The sequence below is a fragment of the Apis mellifera genome, linkage group LG14 (genome assembly GCF_003254395.2).
Source record: "Apis mellifera strain DH4 linkage group LG14, Amel_HAv3.1, whole genome shotgun sequence".
Classification (NCBI taxonomy): Eukaryota; Metazoa; Arthropoda; class Insecta; order Hymenoptera; family Apidae; genus Apis; species Apis mellifera.
The window spans coordinates 5,082,860-5,105,286 of record NC_037651.1 but is presented as its reverse complement, the minus strand read 5'-3'; the positions used below and the strand labels follow the sequence as shown (position 1 = coordinate 5,105,286).

The following is a 22,427-nucleotide window of genomic DNA, read 5'->3' as shown; positions in this document are numbered from 1 at the left end:
GCTTCACCAACACTTAATCCTGCTTTTTCTTTTAACTATTTATGCTAACTATCTATCTAGCTATTTTGTCTGTCGAGCCGAGACTTTAACCCCGCGATGTCCAGAAGTGATGCAGGAAATTCATCTCTAGGCACGTAGACATTGATACGCTCCTCTTCGAACACATTATGACACCTATGTATCCAATGTCGGCGAATATAAGCGCGCTTTTTTACAGACCGATTCCCGGAATTCAATGAATGACATGTCAACAACAAATAGGTATATATATTGTTTTAGGAAAAACTAAATAGATATCGAATAAATCAGAATTGATGGTTACTGTGTGCGCGTATTAAAATCAACTGTCAAACGATAGATGTGTATACGATTGTACAGTAATGCACGCTACGTATCGTGAAACGAGTAACGCAAGTACGATATTACGACAGCGACGACGCGGATTTACTTTGGAAAGAACACGCATGCGCAGTATAGGATTAAGCGCGAAATATACATAACTTTACCAATATGTAATTCAAAATATTCCATTTTAGAAGTATAATAATTAATATCTTTGGAATATTTCTAGCAAAGCTTCTAGTAAGTATCATAAAAAATATATTATTCTTTATGAATTAATTTTTTTTTATTTTTTTTCAAATTTTTCTATTTAAATCTATAGATTTCTGTTTATGTTATACTGTTCTATCATTGGTTACAGTGATAAAATATAAACGCCATTTTTAAAATATTTATTACAGCGTAAAAATTTAAAATGAAATTTCTTTAAAAAAATAATTTTTTATTTCATAATCTATTTATAATTTTATAATCTATTCATAAAGATAAATTAATTTATGTATCATATATCGCATTTTATATTCTATGACTTTGTAGGAATATATCGTAGGAATATTACGAAAATATAAAGAATAAAAATCTTATTTTATAATTTATACGCTATTAAATTTCAAATATTAATTTATGTATTTTCTATATAGAATAGAATGAAATAATTATTTTTATTTCAATTTTTTATTTTTTAACAATAATTCAGTTTAAATTATACAGTAATTATACAGTAATAATATTACAATAAATAGAAGTGCAAAGAATACATCATTTAAACATTTAAAACAAAGCAACCGCGCATAGTTGGAATTGGCCAATAGAAACACTGTATTGTGTTCAAACTATGGTGGGAGAAGCATCATAGACGATTCGTTGGACGACAGTCGAAGTAAGCATGCCCTGAGCTCCGTTTGTGGTGATATTTATGCTATTTAAAATAATTTATTGATAATTTTTACAATCAATGAAGTGATTATTATTCGCGAAATTAACGTGATTAATTTTCACAGTAGCTCATCATTCAATACATTTTCAAGATAGGAAAGAAGAAATATTTCTACAAAATTAAGTAGCGTCCTTTCTGAATCTTCCGAAAAGAGTAAGTATTTACAACTTTTTTCCTTATTTGCCATTTGCACGATTCGTACAGTGAAAGATACATTGAACTGAATCGTGAATGTAATAAAAATTCGTGAAAATGATATAAAGAAAGAAAAAAACTATAAATAGTTTTTTTGCTTATACTAATATATAAAATGAAATACATTTGTGTAACAAAAGTTATTGAAATGTTAAAAATATTTAGTGAAATATAAAATATAAAATGTATTTTTTATATTTATACATATTATACATATCATTTATACATATGAATAGAAAGATAATTTTTATTAAAAATAATCTTATAGTAGATATATTCTAGAAATGATATATTTTCATATTAAAATAAAAAGAAATAAATATTCTAAGGTAACTGTATATGAATTTTTTGTATCTACGGAAGAGAAAGTTCAACCTATTTCTTTCGGAACTACGCGACAGTGGAACACAATATAAAGGGGCTGCAACATAGGGGAGAATAAATGCGAACAAAAAAAATCGTTTTACATTTTGACCAGTAAAATTCGATTGAATTTTTCTGTGAATCCATAGTTTTAATATTATTATCTACATTATATTCTCTTATGAATTGATATGTTTATTATTTAAATCAATGATAGATATATTATAATAATTTAAAGAAAAAATAAATAATTCCTTTTGTAAAATTTGTATGAAGAATTAAATAAGTGTTGTTCTTATTTTTAATTTTTAAAATTAATGTTTTCTTTTTTTATCTTGCTTTATTTTTATTTAACTAATAACTGAAATAATTATAATAAATATATTTATTATTTTTTGATGACATTAAATATTTTATAATTTTATAAAAAATAAATGATAATAAAAATTATTAAAATTGTATTAATATTATTAATATTTATTAATATAGATATTATAAAATATATTTAATTCTATTCTTTCAAAAATTAAGTATTTTACTTAATTTACTAAATTTGTAAATCTTATTTATATATTATCTTATCTATCTATATTTTCTATATTATTTATATAAATATAATAGATTATATTTACTTATTTAATGAAATTTCTATATTGATAATGTAGAATAATTAAAGAATTATAATTCATTAATAATTTCATTAATATAAAAATCATGCAATTTAATTAAATTATAGGATAAAAATTTCTGTTATTAAAAAAATAAAAACAAAACTATGTATTGCTAGACTTCTCGAGGCAATAAGCTCAGAGAGCAATGCCATCCAATCGATCGGTTTATGTCTGGGCGTCCCGACGCCAGCTGCAACTCTTATACGTATATAGGGTGGTACGCATTATGGTTTCCTCGTATATTTTCTTTCTAAATGCATAGCTAATCATCGAAAATTATATTTTTTAACAAATTTTTCTTTTTTTTTTCTTTAAAATATATGTTATTTAATAGGATTGATTCAATTTTTAAAAAAATAAAACTAAATTAAAATGAATAGAATAATATCAAAAAAATAAATCAATTAATAAATAATATTATAACATAATTCATTTAAAAGAATATATTACAAAAAAACATTATTTTTTTCATATTAATCACATTTCTATATTATACAAATATTTTAAGTATCGAATTTGATTAATATTGGATTTAATTCATTTTTTTAGAATAAAATAAAGGATGAATCAAGAAGATCAGGAAAAAAGCATGGATAAGAAAGAAATTGCAGAAGAAGAGAGAGAGAAAATGTTAAATGCTGAAAATACGAAACATACTGTGGCATCGACCGTTCCAGAAATGGAATCTGAAGATCAGAAACCTAAAAAGAAAATTCCAATTGGTGGCATTAAAATGCCTGGCTTTTATCGTACAAAGAGCAAGGAACTTTGTAAAGTAATTGAAATTCTTTTTGTTTTTTAATAATATATAGTATAGTATTAAAAATAATTATTTTCTTAATTGAGTTTATCTTTTTAATTATAAAATATCTAATGTACATTTATGAACTACATTTATGCCTGCATCTTATTTTCTTAAACTGTTCCAATTAAATAATACTCATTTTGTAATCTTATAGAAGATATAAAAAAATAAAACGAATGTTTTTTTTAATTTAATCACGTAAACGGAGATTTAAATAATAGAACGTGCATTGTTTAATTATTCTTTATCATATTAAGATATTAATTTATAGATATAAATTAATGAATAGTAATAGTTTGAATATAATTTTTTTTGATTGATTAACATCCGTTTACAATGAACACAAAGTTCTTAAAGTAACATGCGTGTGTTCATGAAGGGTGCTCATAGCCCCGTAACGATTTTTTTCTAACATTAAACCGATGAATGACGTCAGATAAACAGCACACCTGGCATTATTGATCATATGCTTTTTAAATAATAAGTATCGTTACGATATAGAAGTGATATTGATTATTAAATTAAATATTAATATTGTACAGAAAATATATTTATCTTTTTACATCTTTTTGAAAAATATTTTTATAATAAATAAATGAAAATATTCTAAAATTTATAAATTTGATTTTTATTATTAGGAGGATGATGGTAATTCGGTTGAAACTGGTGAAGGCGATGCAATTGATAAAACTGTAAAAGAAAGTGATCAAAATATATCATTGGAAAAAACAAATATGTCAAATAAAGATGTCAAAGAAAAAGAAGGACGAAAGGGAATTCTTGACGCGATAAAGTTACCTTTGGTTTCCGTTTTTCCTAGAAAAAAAAATAAGGTAATTAATGGTTTAAACTTTATATAATATAATCTGAAAATATATTAAATCAAACATATATTCTATTTAACTTGTGAAATAATTTTGTTTTTTTGCATTAAAAGCAAATCTTTTCATCATTTTTTTTTAGTATTTTAAAATTATTTTATTTTTTTTACAATTTAATTATTAACTAGAAATATAAATAACTTAATATAATAGAATATAAATATTTTTTTTTCACAACTTATATTTTATAAGAAATTTTTTTATAAATCATTAATATTATAAAAACTATGAAAAATTAATATAAAGAATTATTTTTACATTATATTTTTTAAATATATTGTAATTTTTTTTATTTTATTTTATTTTGAATTATTATTTTCTTTTATACTTGAAAATTATAAAAAATAATATTATTTTAGGAAAGTGAAGTGGAATTAGGAACTACTGGAACTGCTGGATTAGCGAGTATTGAAACACTTGATGATACTGTAACAGAAAAGAATCCTATTGGAAATGAAGACGGTATGGAAACCGTTCGACTCGATGGAGATACTCCAGACGGAATTGAATCTCCTAAACAACATTTTCTCGTTGCTTGTATATCCGCTGCAAGGCGAAATTTATTTGTATTAGGTAGGTATATAATTATTTATAATTATTTCATAACAAAACAATCAGTAATAATTCCAATTTAGTATTCTAAAATCTTATTAATTAATTATAATTTAAATTTTCGAATAATTCAATAAAATGAAATGTTACGTCAGTTATAAATTTTAATAATAATGATACTTATTAAATATTTAAATATATAAAATTTTTTTAAAATGTAAAACAATATAAATTTAAAAATTTTAATAAATTTTAATAAATTTAATAATATAATAATTTATAAGCAATATAATAATATAATTTAATTCATTCAATATATATATAACAATAGTGGCCACATTATGCATCCTGGTATCAGTCGTGATTATCATCTGTATCGCTTGTATCGGACCAAGAAAAAGTGCTTCACAATTGATAAAAGATGGGAGTTTCGTTGAAGCAATAACTTCTTGTGGATTTGTACAAGGTATATCGGAAGATGGAGCATTCGCATTTCGTGGAATTCCGTATGCAGTTCCACCATTAGAAAATCGTCGTTGGCAACCTGCAGAATCTCTACGAAAAATAGAATATTGTTGGAAAAATACATATCAAGCACATAATTCTTCGAAAGTTTGTTTGCAACGAGAAACTTCAGGACGTATTATCGGAACTGAGAATTGTTTGTATTTGGATGTTTTTACACCTGAAGTTAGATACGATTTACCATTACCGGTAGTCGTCATGATTGGTGCTGAAACTCTTAGCGGTGGTTCTCCAGGCGTGATGCAACCTTCTGCAAAACTTGCTCGTGTTCGTGATATGGTGTTTGTTAGACCTAACTTTCGGTTAGTTTTTATTCTTTACTTTAATTTTTCTTATTTTTTCATTTGCTAAAAATTTATATGTATATATAGTATAGAATATATATATATACTATAATTTATAATGATTTTTTTTTTCATATTTCAGATTGGGCATTTTCGGGTTCTTAGCTACAGAGCCACTTTCAAGAACATCGCATCCTCTTACATCCGGAAATTATGGTTTATCAGATATCATAGCAGCTCTTCAATGGGTTCATCTTAATATCGAAAATTTTGGCGGAAATAAATCATCTGTAACTTTATGGGGTCATCGAGCTGGAGCAACTCTTGTAACAACTCTAGTTGGTATTCGACGAACAAGAGATCTTTTTCAGAGAGTATGGATCTCTAGCGGTAGTGCAATATTTCCTGGAAGAGAATTGGAATTTTCAGAAACACTTAATGAGCTATTTTTAAATTCTACAAGATGTAATGATGCCGCCTGTTTACGAAGCAAAAGTGCGGAAGAGATCATGGATTCAGTTCCTGAAACTTGGCATTTAGGAAACATTGGTTTACCTGAAGCAAGAGAAGCAACAATTAGAGATAGAAGACACGAATGGCTTGTACTTGATCGTGCTATTCTTCAAGAACCTGTAGGTCAAATTTGGGCAAGAGATGAATTTTCAGTGAAAATAGTAATGGGCACCACTGCCCATGCTGGAGCTCCTCTTAAATATCTTATTTCTAATATTACTCTCAATTCCACACAAGTAGAGAAAATTGTAAAAGAATCTTTACTGGGCACAACAGGTTTAGCAGATGAAGCTCTCAGGTTAGATTCTTTTATTAAATTCATTATTAATATATCTGTAAAAAAATACTTTTATTTCGACTTCCATTTATATTTCTGTTAAAAAATTTCATTATTAATTAAAATTAAAACTACAGAGAAAATTTATGAAAATTAAATTTTTTTCAGACGTTATAATGCAACATTAAAAGGTTTATTAAGCATGATTTCGGACATTCGTGTTATATGTCCATTGCTAACAGTCGCTAGAATGAAGACCAATATTCCATTCTATGTGGCAACGCAACCGCGAGGTCAGTTTGCAGATCCTGATAGTGATGCTGCAGCAATACTTGGATCGTATGCTGCTCGTACTCCTGCTGAAAAAAGACACGTATCTGCTATGCAACAGCTTTTTAATCACTATGTTTGGCACGGCGAAGTAGCTCAAACAAATTCTAATGGTGTGAAACGAGTTTTGATTGTTGGTCAAGATACGCTTCCTGAACGTGACTATCCTAATTGCGATTTTTGGATAGAAAAAAATATAGTTCCATCTTATGGTCGAGTCGATTGAATTTTTTTTTTTGGAATTAATTATATTTGATGGACATTCCAAGATTTTTAGCATACTTAAAATACTTTTATACGAAGACAATTTTGTTTTATTAGCTTTTGCAATCTATATTATTCTTATCGATTTTAAAAGCAAAAATAATTGAATTTTAAATTGTTATCTTTTATTAATCTCCCTATCATAATTTTCATGTAATAACATTTTATAAAAAACAAAAAAACCATTAGAATATTACAATTTACTGATAATGTTTAAAGTATTCAGCCATATCATAATAATTTTGTAATTTAAATCATAAAACAAAGTGCACGTTACTTATTTTTCTCATTTAGGAGCAAAATAAATGATAATTATCTAAAAGGCTGTTTTTAAAGACAGAAACTATTAAAAATAGATTATTTTTTTTAGTTTCTTTTTCTTTTTTTATAGAATAGCTAAGTTTATAATATATTCTATTTCTTAATTGTACAAATCGTATTATTTTTAAAAAAATTAGTATTACTTATTGTATAAATTAGATAAATATGACATGATTTTTTTGACTTATAAAATTATGAATTTAAATTTAATTTTAAATGAGAAATATGATAGCAATAATTTATTAATAATATTTTATTTTATTATATTTATTAATAATATTTTTAAAGTTATTAATTAAACAACAACATAAGAAATATTCTTTGATAATATTTTTTAAATACAAATTTAATCGTGAATTATCCAAATTTCTTAGATATTATAAAGTACTTTTTATTATTTTTGTTTTGATATATTACTTAATATTACGAGAGAAAACATGTACCATTGTTTTTTAATAAGCTGCCAAATATTTATACGTATAAAAATTCATATATCGTTGATAGTACTCGGCATTTTCTTCTTTGTATATATATATTACTGTTGCTGTTTTCTTTTTTATTTTAATATATTCAAAGTATTCCTACCTCTGCGTAATGAATATCAAAAGATATATATATATATATATATATATATATATATATATATATATATTTGATTTTTAAACTCTGTAAGACTGATTTTACAAATCGGCATATCATTTCTGTATGAGTGTCTTTTTATGTTAGTTTTAATTGAAAATAATTATAACATAACAAGTTTTGTACACAAAATTTTTAACATATTATAATTGAATGAAATGTACAAGAGGCTTTTTTAAAATACGTCGGTATTAATATGTATTTATAGAATTCACATTTTCATAATATCAAATTGCACTAAGGCACATAATGTATATTCCTTTAGTCTCAATATTTTAATAGATTTAGGAATTTATTATGTTTACCTTAATGATATTTTTAATAGAAATAAATCGAATATTTCTTTATTAATTTAAATTTTAAATAACATCGATTATAAAAATTCATCATATAAATTAAAATTTTTAATATTCTTAAATCTATTATATTTAACATAATTTTTGGATTGTTGTGCGTCTGAATGTTTGTGTGATATATTTAAAACAAAATAAAATATCATTTGTTTTTTAATCTTCGTAGTTAAAAGAATTATAAAATACATAATGAGCATTATTTATTGATATATTTAAAAACAAATAACTTCATTTTCGTTTATTTATTAATTTAATTGAAGAAAGAACAAAATCTTTGACCAAACTAAAACTTTAATGACCTTAGGAAAAGTGGCCTTAGGACAATTTTATAAAATTTGCTAATGTATACATAGAAAAAGTATAAAAAGTATGTATGTAATTGAGAAAAAATACAATTTCAAAACATTTTTTATGCATATAATTTTAATCAATCTTTAAACTGCAGAAGATTTAATTTATAAGAAAGATATACTTTATCTTATTATAAATTTTAATATATAATATATTAAAAAAGAATACATATATAAATACATATTTACAGTAAACAATATAAAAATAAATTAATAAATATATGAATAAATTTTTAAAGTTACATACATGCATTCTTCATCATATAAAAAGGAGAAATTGTTATATTTCTCGGAAAATAAAAAAATGTAAAAAAATAAATAAATGTGTTAATATTAATGTTTATATTTCTCAATATATTTACATAATATTCCATTTAAAAGTATTTGAATTTGTGAATTTTAAATTATTAAACCTTGATTAATAAAATTTTAAGCACATAACTTTTTCTTAATTTTTGTTATATTTTATATATATGTACAAAAATCAAATTAAATATATAAAATTATGAGAACCACTAATAAAGAATGCGAAAGATTGATTAATCGTGGAAAGTTTTTACACAGAATCCTAGTAAGAGAACCACTGTTTGGAATTCCTGACTACTTGGTCGACAATCTTGCGTTTTAAAGTCAGTGGAGCAACGATAGATATTACATTATAGTATTTCAAAGCTATCTTTTGAACCAATTGATAAATCGAATTAAATTTATTTAAAATTGATTAAACTGTTCTTTATAAGCATAAATTGATGGAAAATATATCAATATAATCCAAAAGTAATTCAAATTATAAATAACTAGTGAAAAAAAGTTTTATTTTTGAAAGCGTCTGCAAAGTATACAGATAAATTCTTTACATTCCACACGTATAACACACACATATAACATTGGTCCAAGCTCTTGCAAAGCCAGCATCTAGATGAGAATGTTACTTTTGTGATTACTCATTCGGTGACATCTGAGGAATGTGGTAAGCAAATTCGCTTCCTCCTACGCTTTATAATTTTTTTTTTTATATTTTTAGAATAACAATTTCTTTATATCAAGCTATCAAAATTTTTATTTTTATTTATTATTAAGTAACTGATATATTTTATTAATAAATATTTATAATAATATTTTTTTGATAATTTTTATATATTTTAGAACTATTATGATTTTTTTTTAATTAAAAAAAAATTATTTTTATTTTTTAATAATATCATTATAATTTATTATATTAAATTATTATATTAAATATATTATATTATAATTTATATTTCAGCTAGAATATAATTTTTTTTCTCTATTATATGAGGCAATTGCTATATTGTGGAATGTGTGGCATAGGTTGATGAAAAGAAAAGGTGCTGGATAATCCAAATGGATAACAAAAGCCCATTATGGCCCAGCATCTACAGACACAACATCAACACGAATTTCTACCATTGTGTGATGTATTATTCAACATAATTTCTCTTGCATCATATTTTTGTGACGTTGTTTTTGATTTTGCAATGGTATATGCCCTTGCTCAACATTCTATAGCTCCTCCAATTCTTTTTCCTTTAAGTGTTATGCTTATAGCAACTTCATTAATTATTTCTCAGGTAAGTAAATTAAATAATAAAAAATTTCAATTTATTATAATAGTAATTTAATTTTAGATCATTAGTGTACGATGGTATTTATGGGGTGCCAGGGGTAAATTAACTGGCAATACTATAACAGATTGTAATGGAAAGAAAGAAAATGGAAATTGGACAATATGGTGTGTTTTATTACTTCATTCAACTCAAGTTGGAGTATTATGGAGATACTTCAAATTATTTATTCCAGTTAATCTTACTTATGTTAAACATGAGGTGAGAAATAAGAAAATACCTTATATATTTATCAAATATAACTTATAATTTTATTTTATTAGGTAAGAGAACTTTGTGTATTACGCCTTATTCATGCATTTTGTGAAGCTGCACCAATGTTACTTCTGCAATTATATCTGTTATCAATTGGAATTAATAATGATTCAAATAATGAAGTTGAAAAAACAAAAGAAAATGAAAGCAGAGACAATGATAAGTTAGCAAAGTTGACTGCAGTATCTGCTGGTCTATCTTTGTGGAGTGTATGTTGGGCAGTGGCTAGTTTTAGCAAAGGTGCAGCACGTCTTCGTAACTTAGAACGTTTGGTATTGACATGGCTAGGTGTGCTGGCACAACTAGCATGGCGTCTAGGAACTGTAAGCGCTAGAGTAGGAGTATTAGTAGCTTATGCCTCATTGTATGGTGGACAATGGTTGTTAATTGTCATGGCTCTCCATTGGTTGTCAATGTTAATGTGGTTGTTACTTACTCCAGATGGTCTTTTTCATGGTGGTGAACATTTACCTATTTTAAGAAAAACATCTTTAGCTTCACTTCTTGCATTTGTTTATATATTTGCATATGTAAATTTGCATGAAACAAATCATCGTCAAAAAATGGTGAGTTATTGATATTCTTTTTTTAGTACTATTATTTTTAAAATGAATTCAATTTAATATATTTTATGTATTTATATAGATAATATTTTACACAGTAATGTTTTTGGAGAACAGTTTACTCATTGGTGTATGGATAGTTGGTGTCAATAGAACTGATTTTCTTCCACACCAACATCATCCAAATCCTGTAACTTTAGTACTTACATTATTAGCTTTATTTTTTGGTGGTATGTTTTTCATGGGTCTTTATTATAGGTAATTGTAAATTCTATTTTTTTAATTGATTTAATGAATACATATATATATATATAAATGAATATATAATTATTTAATGACAATAATTATTAATAATAATAATAAATATTAATAATTTAAAATGATATTTTAGATTTTTTCATGTACGAAGATTAAGGTACGAAGCTGGCGGTAGAATGACGGCCTCAAATCTCACAGCTTTATCAAACCAAGTATAGTATTAAAAATTAAAATGAAATTTTAAAAAATGATAGAATAAATATTTTTAATAAAATCATATCTGTAGGATAATCTAGAAGAAAAACAAATTGAATATACAGAGAATAAAAAATTAAATATGAATGTTGGAGTGAGAAGAGTTAAATTAAGTAATGGTGGGATACCAGGAGTATTCAATTGTCGTTTTGCTAATCCAACTGTAGTAAATCCAAATCGTAAAAAGAAAAAACCAACAACATTCGTACCTCTTCCGCCACCGCAATCTCAATCTGGAACTGTTACAGCTCCTATAAATACACTGGATGAGTCAAAACAATGGCATGGTATAAATAGCAATTCACGTCAATTAATACCATTTTGGAAAAAATCCATGAATTCCAATGCAGTACAGGTAATATTGAATTATTTTATTATAAAAGAAAAAAAAAGTAATATTACATAAAATTAATTTTTATTCTAATTTTATATATTTATATTTTTTCTTTATATTAATATTCATTATTTTGAGGTAGAATGGTCATATGAATGAACAAAAAATTGGAACGGATTCTGGAACTGCCAGTTCTTTAAATGTAAATTTAATAAGGGAAAAACTTCAAGAGAAAAAGCAACAACAATTACGCGAGTTAAGAGCTATACAAGAAGAAATAAAAGAAGGAAAATTATTTCCTCCACCTTCGGCTTCGGCATCATCATTCTCATCATCACCTGCGTCAACTCAACAACCACCTCCTAATACAAAATTACATACTTCTCCTAGCTCTCCTTTATTTACATCTGAACCAACAGTAGGTGATCAAAATGGAGGAGTAACTTTATCTTCGTGGCCACCTGTGAAAATGCATTGTCTCTTACCTCCTCCACCATCTTCTTCCTATTATCCAAATATTCATCCTTCAAATTCCTGGAGAACGACACAAAGAGAAAGAGCAGATACTCCAGAAATTTTACTTGCACCCAGATGTCTTCCTCATCATTATTCACATTGGACACCTTCTTCTCATGTTAATTCTCGGTAATTAAAATTTAAAATCTAATGAACTTCATTTCTTAAAATTAAAAAAATTATTAAAATATCAAATCAACAGATAAATTTTAAAAAAATATACATAAATATGTATTTATCTATATCTATTTATATATTATATTATTATATTATAATAATAATTTTATTATTATATTATTATTATTACTATTATCATTATTTAAGTCAAAACGGTGGAGAAGAAAGTTCTAAAGGTGAAGGGGAGGTAGAAGGAGAACTTAGTGACATGGAAGGTAGTCAAATATCATTGCCCCGAAGCTATACTCTACCCCGTGAATTTAAATATCATCATCCAAATAATACTGCCAGAGAACGCGAACGACGAGTAGGAAATAACAAAATTTCAGCCTCGCGTTTTTATTTACCTTCTACTAATAGTTCAGATGGTAAGTTTTATTTAAATTTATTATAATTTGGATAAATTATTGTTTTAAATATTATATAAAAATAATTTATTATTTTATTTATTTTATTTTAAATTTTATAAAAAAATATGCTTATATAATGCTTAAATATTTAATGTTTTTCTAGGAGATGTAGATAGTGCAGATAATGAAGAAGAGACAGATTCTGAAATACATTATCGTATAAAAAACAATCATGGATCTAATAATCATGGTGAAACACAACAACAGCAGCAACGATTTACTTTTGAAGATAATAAAAACGAATTTTTAAATTCAGATTCTACAGCAGCTGTTATCATGTCTGGAAATTCTTATTTAAATAATTCTCAAGGTTTACTTCGGCCAAGTCAATTATTTAGAAACAGGGTTAAACATGAAACAAAGCTTTGAAGCTTGTTTTTATTGATATAATACTTTAAGAATTGTATAATAGCCAATCAAAAGTTTAAAGCAAGAAAAGACTGTGTATATGATCTATTTTTATAAAATTATTTGTTATATACCTGGGTATTTTTTAATTTTCTTACTTCTAAGTTAAAATGTTAACTAAATGATAATATTTGTATATAAAATAGAATTAAACATAATCTTACTTAATATTATTATATTTGTTTCTTGTAAATGATAATGGTAATATTATGTACAAATTCAAAATGCATCAAATAATCATGTGTATAATATATATATTTGATCTTATTTTTATCAATAAAATCATACGAATGACGAAACAATTTTTATAAGAAAAAAAACAAAATTATAAAAATTAAATTTTTCTCTAAATTACGTTTAAATGCCAATCAATTTTAGAAGCATACATATTGAATTATACATTCTTTTAATTTTGAGGTTTTCCTTTTAAATGGAAATAAAATTGCCAATTAAAAAATTATACGATGTATTTATATCATATTATTTAAGAAAGAATTACTTAATACTTTATTTACTTAAGTTATATATATAATATGTATAATATAATATATATTATATAATATTACAAAATATTATTTAAATTATTTCAACATTTTTCTTGATAAATATATTTCCAAATAAAAATATTTAATTATTAATTATTAATTATTAATAGTTAAATTTATAAATTTAAGTTATAAAAACATAAATAGAGAAATAAATATATAAGAAATATTGAAAACACATATATTTTTTTTTCTTTTTATACATGATATTCATATATTTATATTAATATATAAACCAACAATTAAGAATAATACAATTATTAAAAAAATATTTATATCCATATTAATACCAGTTTCTAAAATAATTTTTGTGCTTAAGTTACTATTTTAAATTGACAAATTTATAAAATAAAACCATATATGATAGAAAAATTATATGTATAAATTAGTTAATAGAAATATATTATTTTGAATTATATTGTATAATTTAAGATATATCTTAAAGAATAATTTCATTTTTAAAATTTCTAGTCAGTTCTTTGTGCGGTAAGACAATAGAATTTAATACAATTTTTTCTGCTGCCAAACGTACACTAGTGCCTGAAATATAAATAGTAAAAATATATATATAAGATTTTTTTTTTTTAAGTAATTGTTTAATGAATTATCAAGTAATAAATTATTTACCAAGTATTGTTATAGAAGGATTCAGTTTTCCATTAGTATTAAAGAGAGGTAAATTTTCCATTTTTGCAAATGGTTTATCAGGATTAGGATCACAAGGTGTTCCTTCTATTCTTGCCCATTCTCCTATATAACTGCTCTTTCCTACTATACTATGTAAAACAATGGAATGTGGTTGAATGTGTGCATTAGCTAATATAATTGATTCCCTTATCCTAACACCTCGAGCAATGATAGCATTTGGACCTATGCTTACATTTGGACCTAGCTATAAATCAATTATTGTTTTACAAAATTATATTTAATTATTTTTATAAGAGCAAAAAATATATAATAAATAACTTTTTTACCACTGCAGTTGGATGAACAGAAGCAGAAGGATGAATATAAATATCACCAATAATCTGACAAGGTCCATTAACTGCAGAAGCCAGATGATTTGGATGTTTTGCTTTATATAAAGCTAAATAATGACGATTGGCATATATAGCAGAACCTGCAGTTTTAACTTGTGACCACCATTTTAAAACAGGTAAAGCAAATAAACGACCAGTTCCAGCTAAGCGCATTAATATGTCTTGTTCAAGAGATATATGAGCTGGATCTTTACCATTACCATTGAACTGGCTATTAAATAATGTTCAATCAAAATCTTGTATGTTATATAATTTTTTAATGATATTTCTAAAATATCTTACGTAAAATTCTCTTGATTTTGTCCTGCATAAAAAGCATCAGCCATAGTTTGAAAGATATCTAATGAAGCAACATAGATCCCACAATTAATTAAAGTTGAAACAAATGTTGATGGTTTTTCTACATAATGAGCAACTTTTCCTTCCTTATCAAGAACCATGCAACCATAATTCAAAGACTGTTGTCTTGTTGCTTCAGTAGCCATGATAGTGAATAATGCTTGTTTTTCTTTATGATATTCTACTATTTCTTGCAAAGAAAAATCAGCACATACATCACCATTCATTACAAAAAAATATGTTGGTCCACCAGAACGTATTTGATCACGAAAATGATATAAACCTCCAGCTGTTCCCAATGGTGTAAATTCTTGAAGATACCTAATAGTTATTTTGTAAGTATTTATCATTTCCTCAATAAATTGAGATAAATCACTTGCAAGATATGATCCAATTATCAATATTTCACTAAGATTATCCACTTTAGAACATGCTTCTATATGATGCTGTATTACTGGTAATCCAGCAACTGGAAATAATGGTTTTGGTATATCTAACGAAAGAGGCCTAAATCTAGTACCTACAAAATATATTTTTGATTTTGAAATATCATTACGTGAATTATTTCTACTTATTATAAATTAACTTTTAATGTTATTAAGAATTTATAAAATTATATTTGAGGTTATATTTTTGTACAGACAATAATAATTATATCGTAATATTTATATTACATAAAATACAGACCTTTTGATGGACCACCAATTAATATAACTGATTTCAATATCATTTTTATAAATTATATAAATTTTTACAATAACTTAAGATAATTCTTTTACTATAAAACTGATAAAAACTTGTACTGATAGATTTAGGAACACTTCAAAATTTTCAATTTGCAAATTTCAGTTCAATAAATAGAATAAGATTAGCGTTATAACTTTCTGATAATACATTTTAAATAAGTTTTAAATAAGATAAAATTTTTATGATCAAATAATATTAATAATTACTTCATTATTATTAACAATACTTACTCTTACTTTAAAGAAAGAAGAAATAATTAAAATATGTATTTAAAAATTAAAAAAATTTTTATAAATTTTTAAATATTACATTATATATTTTTATATGTTATGACTATTATGTTTATTGAAAATTATTATAAAATAAATATTCATTTTAATTTTTTTTTCTTTAAAGTTCTTTAAAAGAATAAATCGGAAAAAGTTTTGCAATTAATAATAATGCTTTAAATCAATTATTTATTTATTCTTATAAAAAATATATTGTAAATTATAAAATAGAGATTTAACAATATAAAAAGATGATATAAAGATTATTACATATTATATGAACGATATTTAAAAATAATTTATATAATAATATAAATAATTATAAAAAAATAGATAACATCATTGCAAATTCATTATACATTCTATGACACATGAATAATATATAAAAATGTATTATTATCTTTGATTTAGAAATATAAAATACTTTACAAATATATTAAATTTACTAATTTAACATTTAATTGACAATAAAATTACTACCTGTCTTTCTTAAAAACTTACTATATATAAAATTATATATATCACAGTACCCAATTCAAGAAATTCATAGCAATCTCAAATCCAAGAAAACATGCTGCATTTGCTGGAAATGCACGAAGCATCACAGGCACACATCCTTTATATAATGCCTTTGGTCCTTCTTCTTTCATCAAAATTATAAAAACATCTCGAATTCCGTTTTTAAAAGTACCATCTGGAGCTAAATAATATAAATAAAATTTTAATTAATTTTTTCAATAATTTTTTTTAACTAGCTTGTATTATTTAAAAATTAATAGTAATTAAATAATAAATTAAATAAAATTAGAATAGAAAGAAAAAAAATATAATATATACCACTTTGTAAACGACTTTTTAATACATCAGGTGGCATTCCAACAATCCAATTTGTAATACCAGCAAAACCACCAGCCATGATTGTTTGGAGTATTCCTAGTTTACCTTCTTCAGAAGACATCCACTTTTTCAAACACTCATATGTCATAAAATACATTCCACTGGCAGGAACATCTGATAATTAGATTTAAAAAAATGTTAGCTAAATATAAATATTATCTGCATTGAATGTTTTATGAGATAAGAACTTAAAAATACAAATTATATTTACATATAATATTTCATAAAAATAAAAAAATATCATAAAAAATATTTATGAAATTAATAGGAAGATCAAGTTCCACCTGAATATATATAATTAAAGCATCATGTGGGAATATTATTTATAATTATAAAGCAAAAATAGTATGTGTAGGTTGCTAGATAGGAGGCATCCTGTTTGATATGGTACATCAAGGCAGACAGATAACAATTAACAAAATTCAGTTTCCTTCAAACCATCATACCATCAAACCATTATTGGTTTTAATCTGCTTTTCTTCAATTCTCAAACTTTTTTAATTGATTATGATGGTTATTCTAATACTTGTCTTCACTTTGCTGGTACATAATTTTTTTCTTTATTTGAACTGAAGAAGTGTAAGATAAAAAGATTATTTTTCTCATATCTCGTATTATATATTCTTTATAATAGAGATTCTTAAAAGTGATTTTATATATAAATTTAATTCAATAATAGATTAATAAACAAATATATGTTTAGAATGAGTGCTTTGGACAAATAATCGATATCGGCGACATTTGGGAAGCAAAATGTCCACCAGGTTGTTCATGTGAAGTACAAAAATTTGTTGATTTACCTTTACATCGATGGATAAAAACAAATCAAGATCAGGTATAAAAATATAATTATATTTTTCTTTTTGAAATATAATATTATTTTATTCTTAATAGAACTTAAGTAATGATGTTAAGTTTGAACTTGGATTAAACATTGATCATTCTATGATTCCCGAATTTTTAAAAGTAGCAATTTGCGTTATTGCCGAAGAATATGAAGAACTTTTGGATAAGCTTCCATCAGATATTCAGGTTGATATTATGAATTTAATTGTAATCTTATAATATTCGAAAATGATATATACATATGTATATAATTGAAATTTTTGTTTTAGGTGTTTACAATTCTTCAATCTGGCTTGGGTAACTTTGAGATTCGTTTACAGTCTACAACATTTCAACGTTTTACAGATTTAATATCTTTAGATATACAGGGCATAGATTATAATGAATCTCTAAAAAAAAATTTGACCATACAACAAAAGAAACTGGGAGGAATTATTTTATCTGTTGATTCATTATATCCATTAGGATTAAATCTTCTTTACTTAAATTTAGAACGAGTAAAATTAACAAGTTTAAGTGCAACAAAAAGAAACAAAGCTAATCTTGTAATTAAACCAATGAATACTGTTACTAACGACGAGAATGAAAATAAACAATTATTAAATAATATCAGTCAAAGTATAGGACATAGATTGATATTTTTAAGTCAACAAAACAATGGAGAAAGTGATGATAAGGAAATACTTCCATATGATGTATACAAACAAGAAATGGAAGGTTATAAAGAAACTGTTGGACTTTTTACTGGTTTAGGAGCTTTAACACATTTAAGAATTTATGATTGTGATTTAAAAGACATATCATGGCATATGTTTGATGGTTTAAATAGTCTTATTCATCTTTCATTAGAAAAAAATAATTTAAAATTCATTCCAGAATTTTGTTTTTATGGTACTCCAAATTTAAAAGTATTATCGCTTGCAAACAATCAATTGTTAACGCTTAAAAGTGTAGATTTAGCTGGTTTATTAATGCTTGAAAATCTTGATTTAAGAAGAAATAATCTAACTTTTTTGTCAGAGTTATCTTTTCCTCCTTTTCCAATGTTGAAAATTGCAGATTTTCGAGAAAATCCTTTGGATTCTATATTTCCAAGGTATTTTAATACATTTTTTTTCTTTTTTTGAAATAAAATGATAGTTAATAAGTTAATGATTAATAATAAGATATAAAATTAATAGAAATATCTTCTGATTTCAGTACTTTTGAAATCATGAATACAACATTAAATCTCTACTTGGGAGGCGAAGATTCGAAATTATATCTACAAAAAAATTCATTTTTGGGATTATGTCATCTTCAAATATTATACTTGTATAATTTAAAAATACTAGTTTTGGAACGTTTTATATTTCAAGGAATGCCTGAGCTGTTACAATTAAAAGTACAAGGAAATATTTCAAGTATCGAATTTGATGCATTTATAGATTTAATCAAGTTAATAGATCTTAATTTAAGTAACTGTCATATTCGTAAAATATCTATGGATGCATTTTATGGTTTACAAAATGTTAAACGCATAGATCTATCGAATAATGAATTAGAATTCATTCCACCTGGTTTATTTGGAATAGAACAACAGAAACAACTTAGGGAAATTATTCTTTCACAAAATAAATTAACTTCACTACCTATAGATTTTTTTAAAATGCTTCGGATTCCAAGTAGACAGCAATTTGATTTTGCAATTGTAAGATTAGATGGCAATCCATGGGATTGCACTTGTCTAATGTTTACGTGGAATCCTCATTTGGTGAGTACAAAAAAACTACTTTTTGTTTCATTCTTAAATGAAAATTAGATAAAAAAAGAATATCATTATAATTTATTTTAAAATAGGTAAATAGATATATTTTATAATTTATTATAAAATAATTTATTTTATAATTTATATAAAATAGGTAAATAGATTAAGAGAAACAGCACCAAGATGTTCAACCCCTAAGAAGTTGAAAAATTGGGGAGTTTTTCATGCATTACGTAAAGGTGGTTTGCAATGCAGAACTTCAAAAAAAAAACATTTAAAAAAGTCTTCAATTGGAAAATATAATTATGAAGATAATATTATTAGTTAGCTAATATATTGTTTTAATTTGCAATGAATATGTGTGTATAAAAAAAACAAAATTAGAAGTTTAATTTGTTTTTAAACAATTTTTATAAGATTGCTCTTTAATATATCATTTTTAGTTTTATATATAATATGTGTATAGCTAAATATAACAATAGAAATTCAGAATAAAAAAGAATTGCAATTAACAATTTTTATTTTCATAATCTTTATATTTAAATCATTTAAAAATAAAATAGAAAAATAAATAATATTACCTACCTCTTAAAAGAGTAGCACAGGTACCTTTATAAATACTTTTAATCCCTCCTTCCTTATAAAGTTGTTTCATACAATCAATAGGACCACTATATTTAGATTTTATACCTTGTTGTGTTTGTAAAAGACATTTTATTCTTTCACCAGGAGCCATTATAATAGTTGTAAAGATACCACTAAATGCACCAGCATAAAACAGTTGGAAAGAAGTTAATTCTTCATTATTTCTTTGTACTAATTGTTTACCCAATCCAAATCCATAAAAACTTATAGCAAATATTGGAGCCACGCCACATAAAGGTGCACCCATACCTAAAAAAAATATTCAAAATAATCTTATAAATATTTTTTAATAAGAAATTAACAATCAATAAAAAATATTTATGTATAAGTAATATATATCATATAATAAGTATATTATATATATTATATACTAACCCTTATATAATCCACGTATTCCTTCTTTTGCAATTGTTTTCCTAGCACAATCTATAGTTCCATTATATAAGAGCACTCCATTTGGACCTGGTATAGGCATAGTTTGAAGGCGGACCTGTTAAAATATCTTTTTTAAAGCACTTATTTTAATATAAATTATTATTAATTATTATTAATAAAAATTTATTATTAACAACAATAAATTGAAAAAATAAAAAATTTATAGTAAAATGAACAAGAAATATAAAAAATATTAATTCTTATTAAGTATTCTTATTATAAATATATTCTTATTATAAATTATTTTCTTATTTTATTTTAATTTTAATTTTTCATTATTATAATATAATATTTATTATAGATTTTAATTTATGATAGAAATAAAAAATAATTTTAATAATAGATCATAATATTTATATACAACTAATTCATTAATATAAAGATTTTAAAAAATATTATATTATATAATAATATATAATAATAATATATAATAATAAATATATTATTACAAAAATGATGGAAACCCTATAATGGAAAATAAATTGTTTAAATAAAAAATTAGATATAGTATCTTTAATATTATCAGCACACACAATCTTTCTTTTACCTAACATATCCATTATTAGGGCCACTCCTCTTCAGAAAAAGACAGTTCAATCCTAAGTAGGACTTAATAATCCTACTTATAATTAGATTAGGTGCAGCTGAAAAATGGGGGATTATCTTTTACATTTTACTTTGAAATATCTATTCTACCCCAAATTTCTATTTATTTTTTTAAGAAATTTATTTTAATTTAGAAAAGCTGCAATACTTGTTGACATATTTTGTTTCAATTTTTAAACATAATAAAAAATATTAATAAATAATAAAAATATTTAAAAAATTTTATATTTTAGTTAAAAATTCTATTTAATAAATTTTGCTGCACTTTAATAATGAAGATAAATTTTTTGTAAATCATAAAATTTGGTTTATTTAGAAATATTTTTTTATTTTATAATTATTAATGTTGCTATTATATGTATAATTGCTTAATTAATTTATAATAGAATTTATAAATAGAAATATATCATAAATTGTACATATTAATTATATATTTATAAAAAGTTAATAATTTTTATTAATTTTATATTTTTTATGTTTTTAATTTTTATAATTAATATAACCTTACTTTTATCGTGTCTAAAGGATGACCCACTATAACAGTACATATTCCACCAAAACCGCCACTAAGAAAATATTTGATAAGATTTTCTTTTTCTGACATTTGAATAGTAATATAATTAACAAATTTTACTTGAAGATAAAACAAAAAATCAATTTTATTTCTAACGCGATTACACCATTCGATCTTGAATCTTCCTAAAAAAAGAATATAATTTCCATTATTTTAATAGATTGACTACTAAGATTAAAAAATAGTATTATAAAAATAATAATCATTTGATGATTATATACATTAATTTTATTTTAAATAAACTTTTATTTTCAAAAAATTGTTAATGAATGAAAAAAATAAAAAAAATTAGAATTTAAAAACAAATTAAATTAAA

The 22,427-nt window shown here is 23.8% G+C and overlaps 5 protein-coding genes across 7 annotated transcripts; 3 read left to right on the top strand and 2 right to left on the bottom strand.

Annotated features, from left to right (window-relative positions):
• The first annotated feature begins 1,135 nt into the window (after positions 1-1,135).
• On the top strand, positions 1,136-7,018 carry LOC408447 (neurotactin). The gene is made up of 8 exons (XM_016916313.2): positions 1,136-1,222; positions 1,344-1,432; positions 3,058-3,283; positions 3,952-4,146; positions 4,554-4,767; positions 5,078-5,573; positions 5,698-6,366; positions 6,514-7,018. The coding sequence occupies exons 3-8, from the start codon at positions 3,071-3,073 to the stop codon at positions 6,899-6,901; spliced, it is 2,175 nt and encodes a 724-aa protein (XP_016771802.2). The 5' UTR covers positions 1,136-1,222; positions 1,344-1,432; positions 3,058-3,070; the 3' UTR covers positions 6,902-7,018.
• A 2,215-nt stretch (positions 7,019-9,233) lies between these two features.
• Positions 9,234-13,676, top strand: LOC409563. Its single transcript, XM_397572.7, has 10 exons — positions 9,234-9,572; positions 9,867-10,191; positions 10,249-10,446; positions 10,509-11,066; positions 11,146-11,321; positions 11,455-11,533; positions 11,608-11,931; positions 12,053-12,555; positions 12,751-12,971; positions 13,117-13,676. Exons 2-10 carry the CDS (start codon positions 9,985-9,987, stop codon positions 13,380-13,382), a joined length of 2,532 nt encoding a protein of 843 aa, XP_397572.4. The 5' UTR covers positions 9,234-9,572; positions 9,867-9,984; the 3' UTR covers positions 13,383-13,676.
• Positions 13,677-14,255: 579 nt separating this feature from the next.
• LOC413435 (mannose-1-phosphate guanyltransferase alpha-A) lies at positions 14,256-16,197 on the bottom strand. Its single transcript, XM_396879.6, has 5 exons — positions 16,033-16,197; positions 15,289-15,865; positions 14,941-15,217; positions 14,594-14,858; positions 14,256-14,506 (listed from the first exon to the last, which is right to left on the bottom strand). Exons 1-5 carry the CDS (start codon positions 16,073-16,075, stop codon positions 14,406-14,408), a joined length of 1,263 nt encoding a protein of 420 aa, XP_396879.3. The 5' UTR covers positions 16,076-16,197; the 3' UTR covers positions 14,256-14,405.
• Positions 16,198-16,634: 437 nt separating this feature from the next.
• Positions 16,635-22,205, bottom strand: LOC552361 (congested-like trachea protein). Of its 2 annotated transcripts, XM_006560224.3 has the most exons (6): positions 22,046-22,205; positions 21,479-21,575; positions 20,872-20,986; positions 20,437-20,745; positions 17,199-17,372; positions 16,635-17,061 (listed from the first exon to the last, which is right to left on the bottom strand). In XM_006560224.3, exons 3-6 carry the CDS (start codon positions 20,969-20,971, stop codon positions 16,883-16,885), a joined length of 762 nt encoding a protein of 253 aa, XP_006560287.1. In that variant the 5' UTR covers positions 20,972-20,986; positions 21,479-21,575; positions 22,046-22,205; the 3' UTR covers positions 16,635-16,882. The 2 variants fall into 2 exon arrangements, with proteins under 2 accessions (XP_006560287.1, XP_006560286.1); XM_006560223.3 differs by lacking the exon at positions 21,479-21,575 and having other exon boundaries at positions 22,046-22,141.
• LOC100579015 (leucine-rich repeat-containing protein 15) lies at positions 17,543-20,198 on the top strand. Of its 2 annotated transcripts, none has more exons than XM_006560220.3 (6): positions 17,543-17,801; positions 17,962-18,093; positions 18,153-18,290; positions 18,374-19,200; positions 19,305-19,857; positions 20,006-20,198. In XM_006560220.3, the coding sequence occupies exons 1-6, from the start codon at positions 17,766-17,768 to the stop codon at positions 20,177-20,179; spliced, it is 1,860 nt and encodes a 619-aa protein (XP_006560283.2). In that variant the 5' UTR covers positions 17,543-17,765; the 3' UTR covers positions 20,180-20,198. The 2 variants fall into 2 exon arrangements, with proteins under 2 accessions (XP_006560283.2, XP_026300720.1); XM_026444935.1 differs by having other exon boundaries at positions 17,543-17,837.
• Positions 22,206-22,427: the final 222 nt, after the last annotated feature.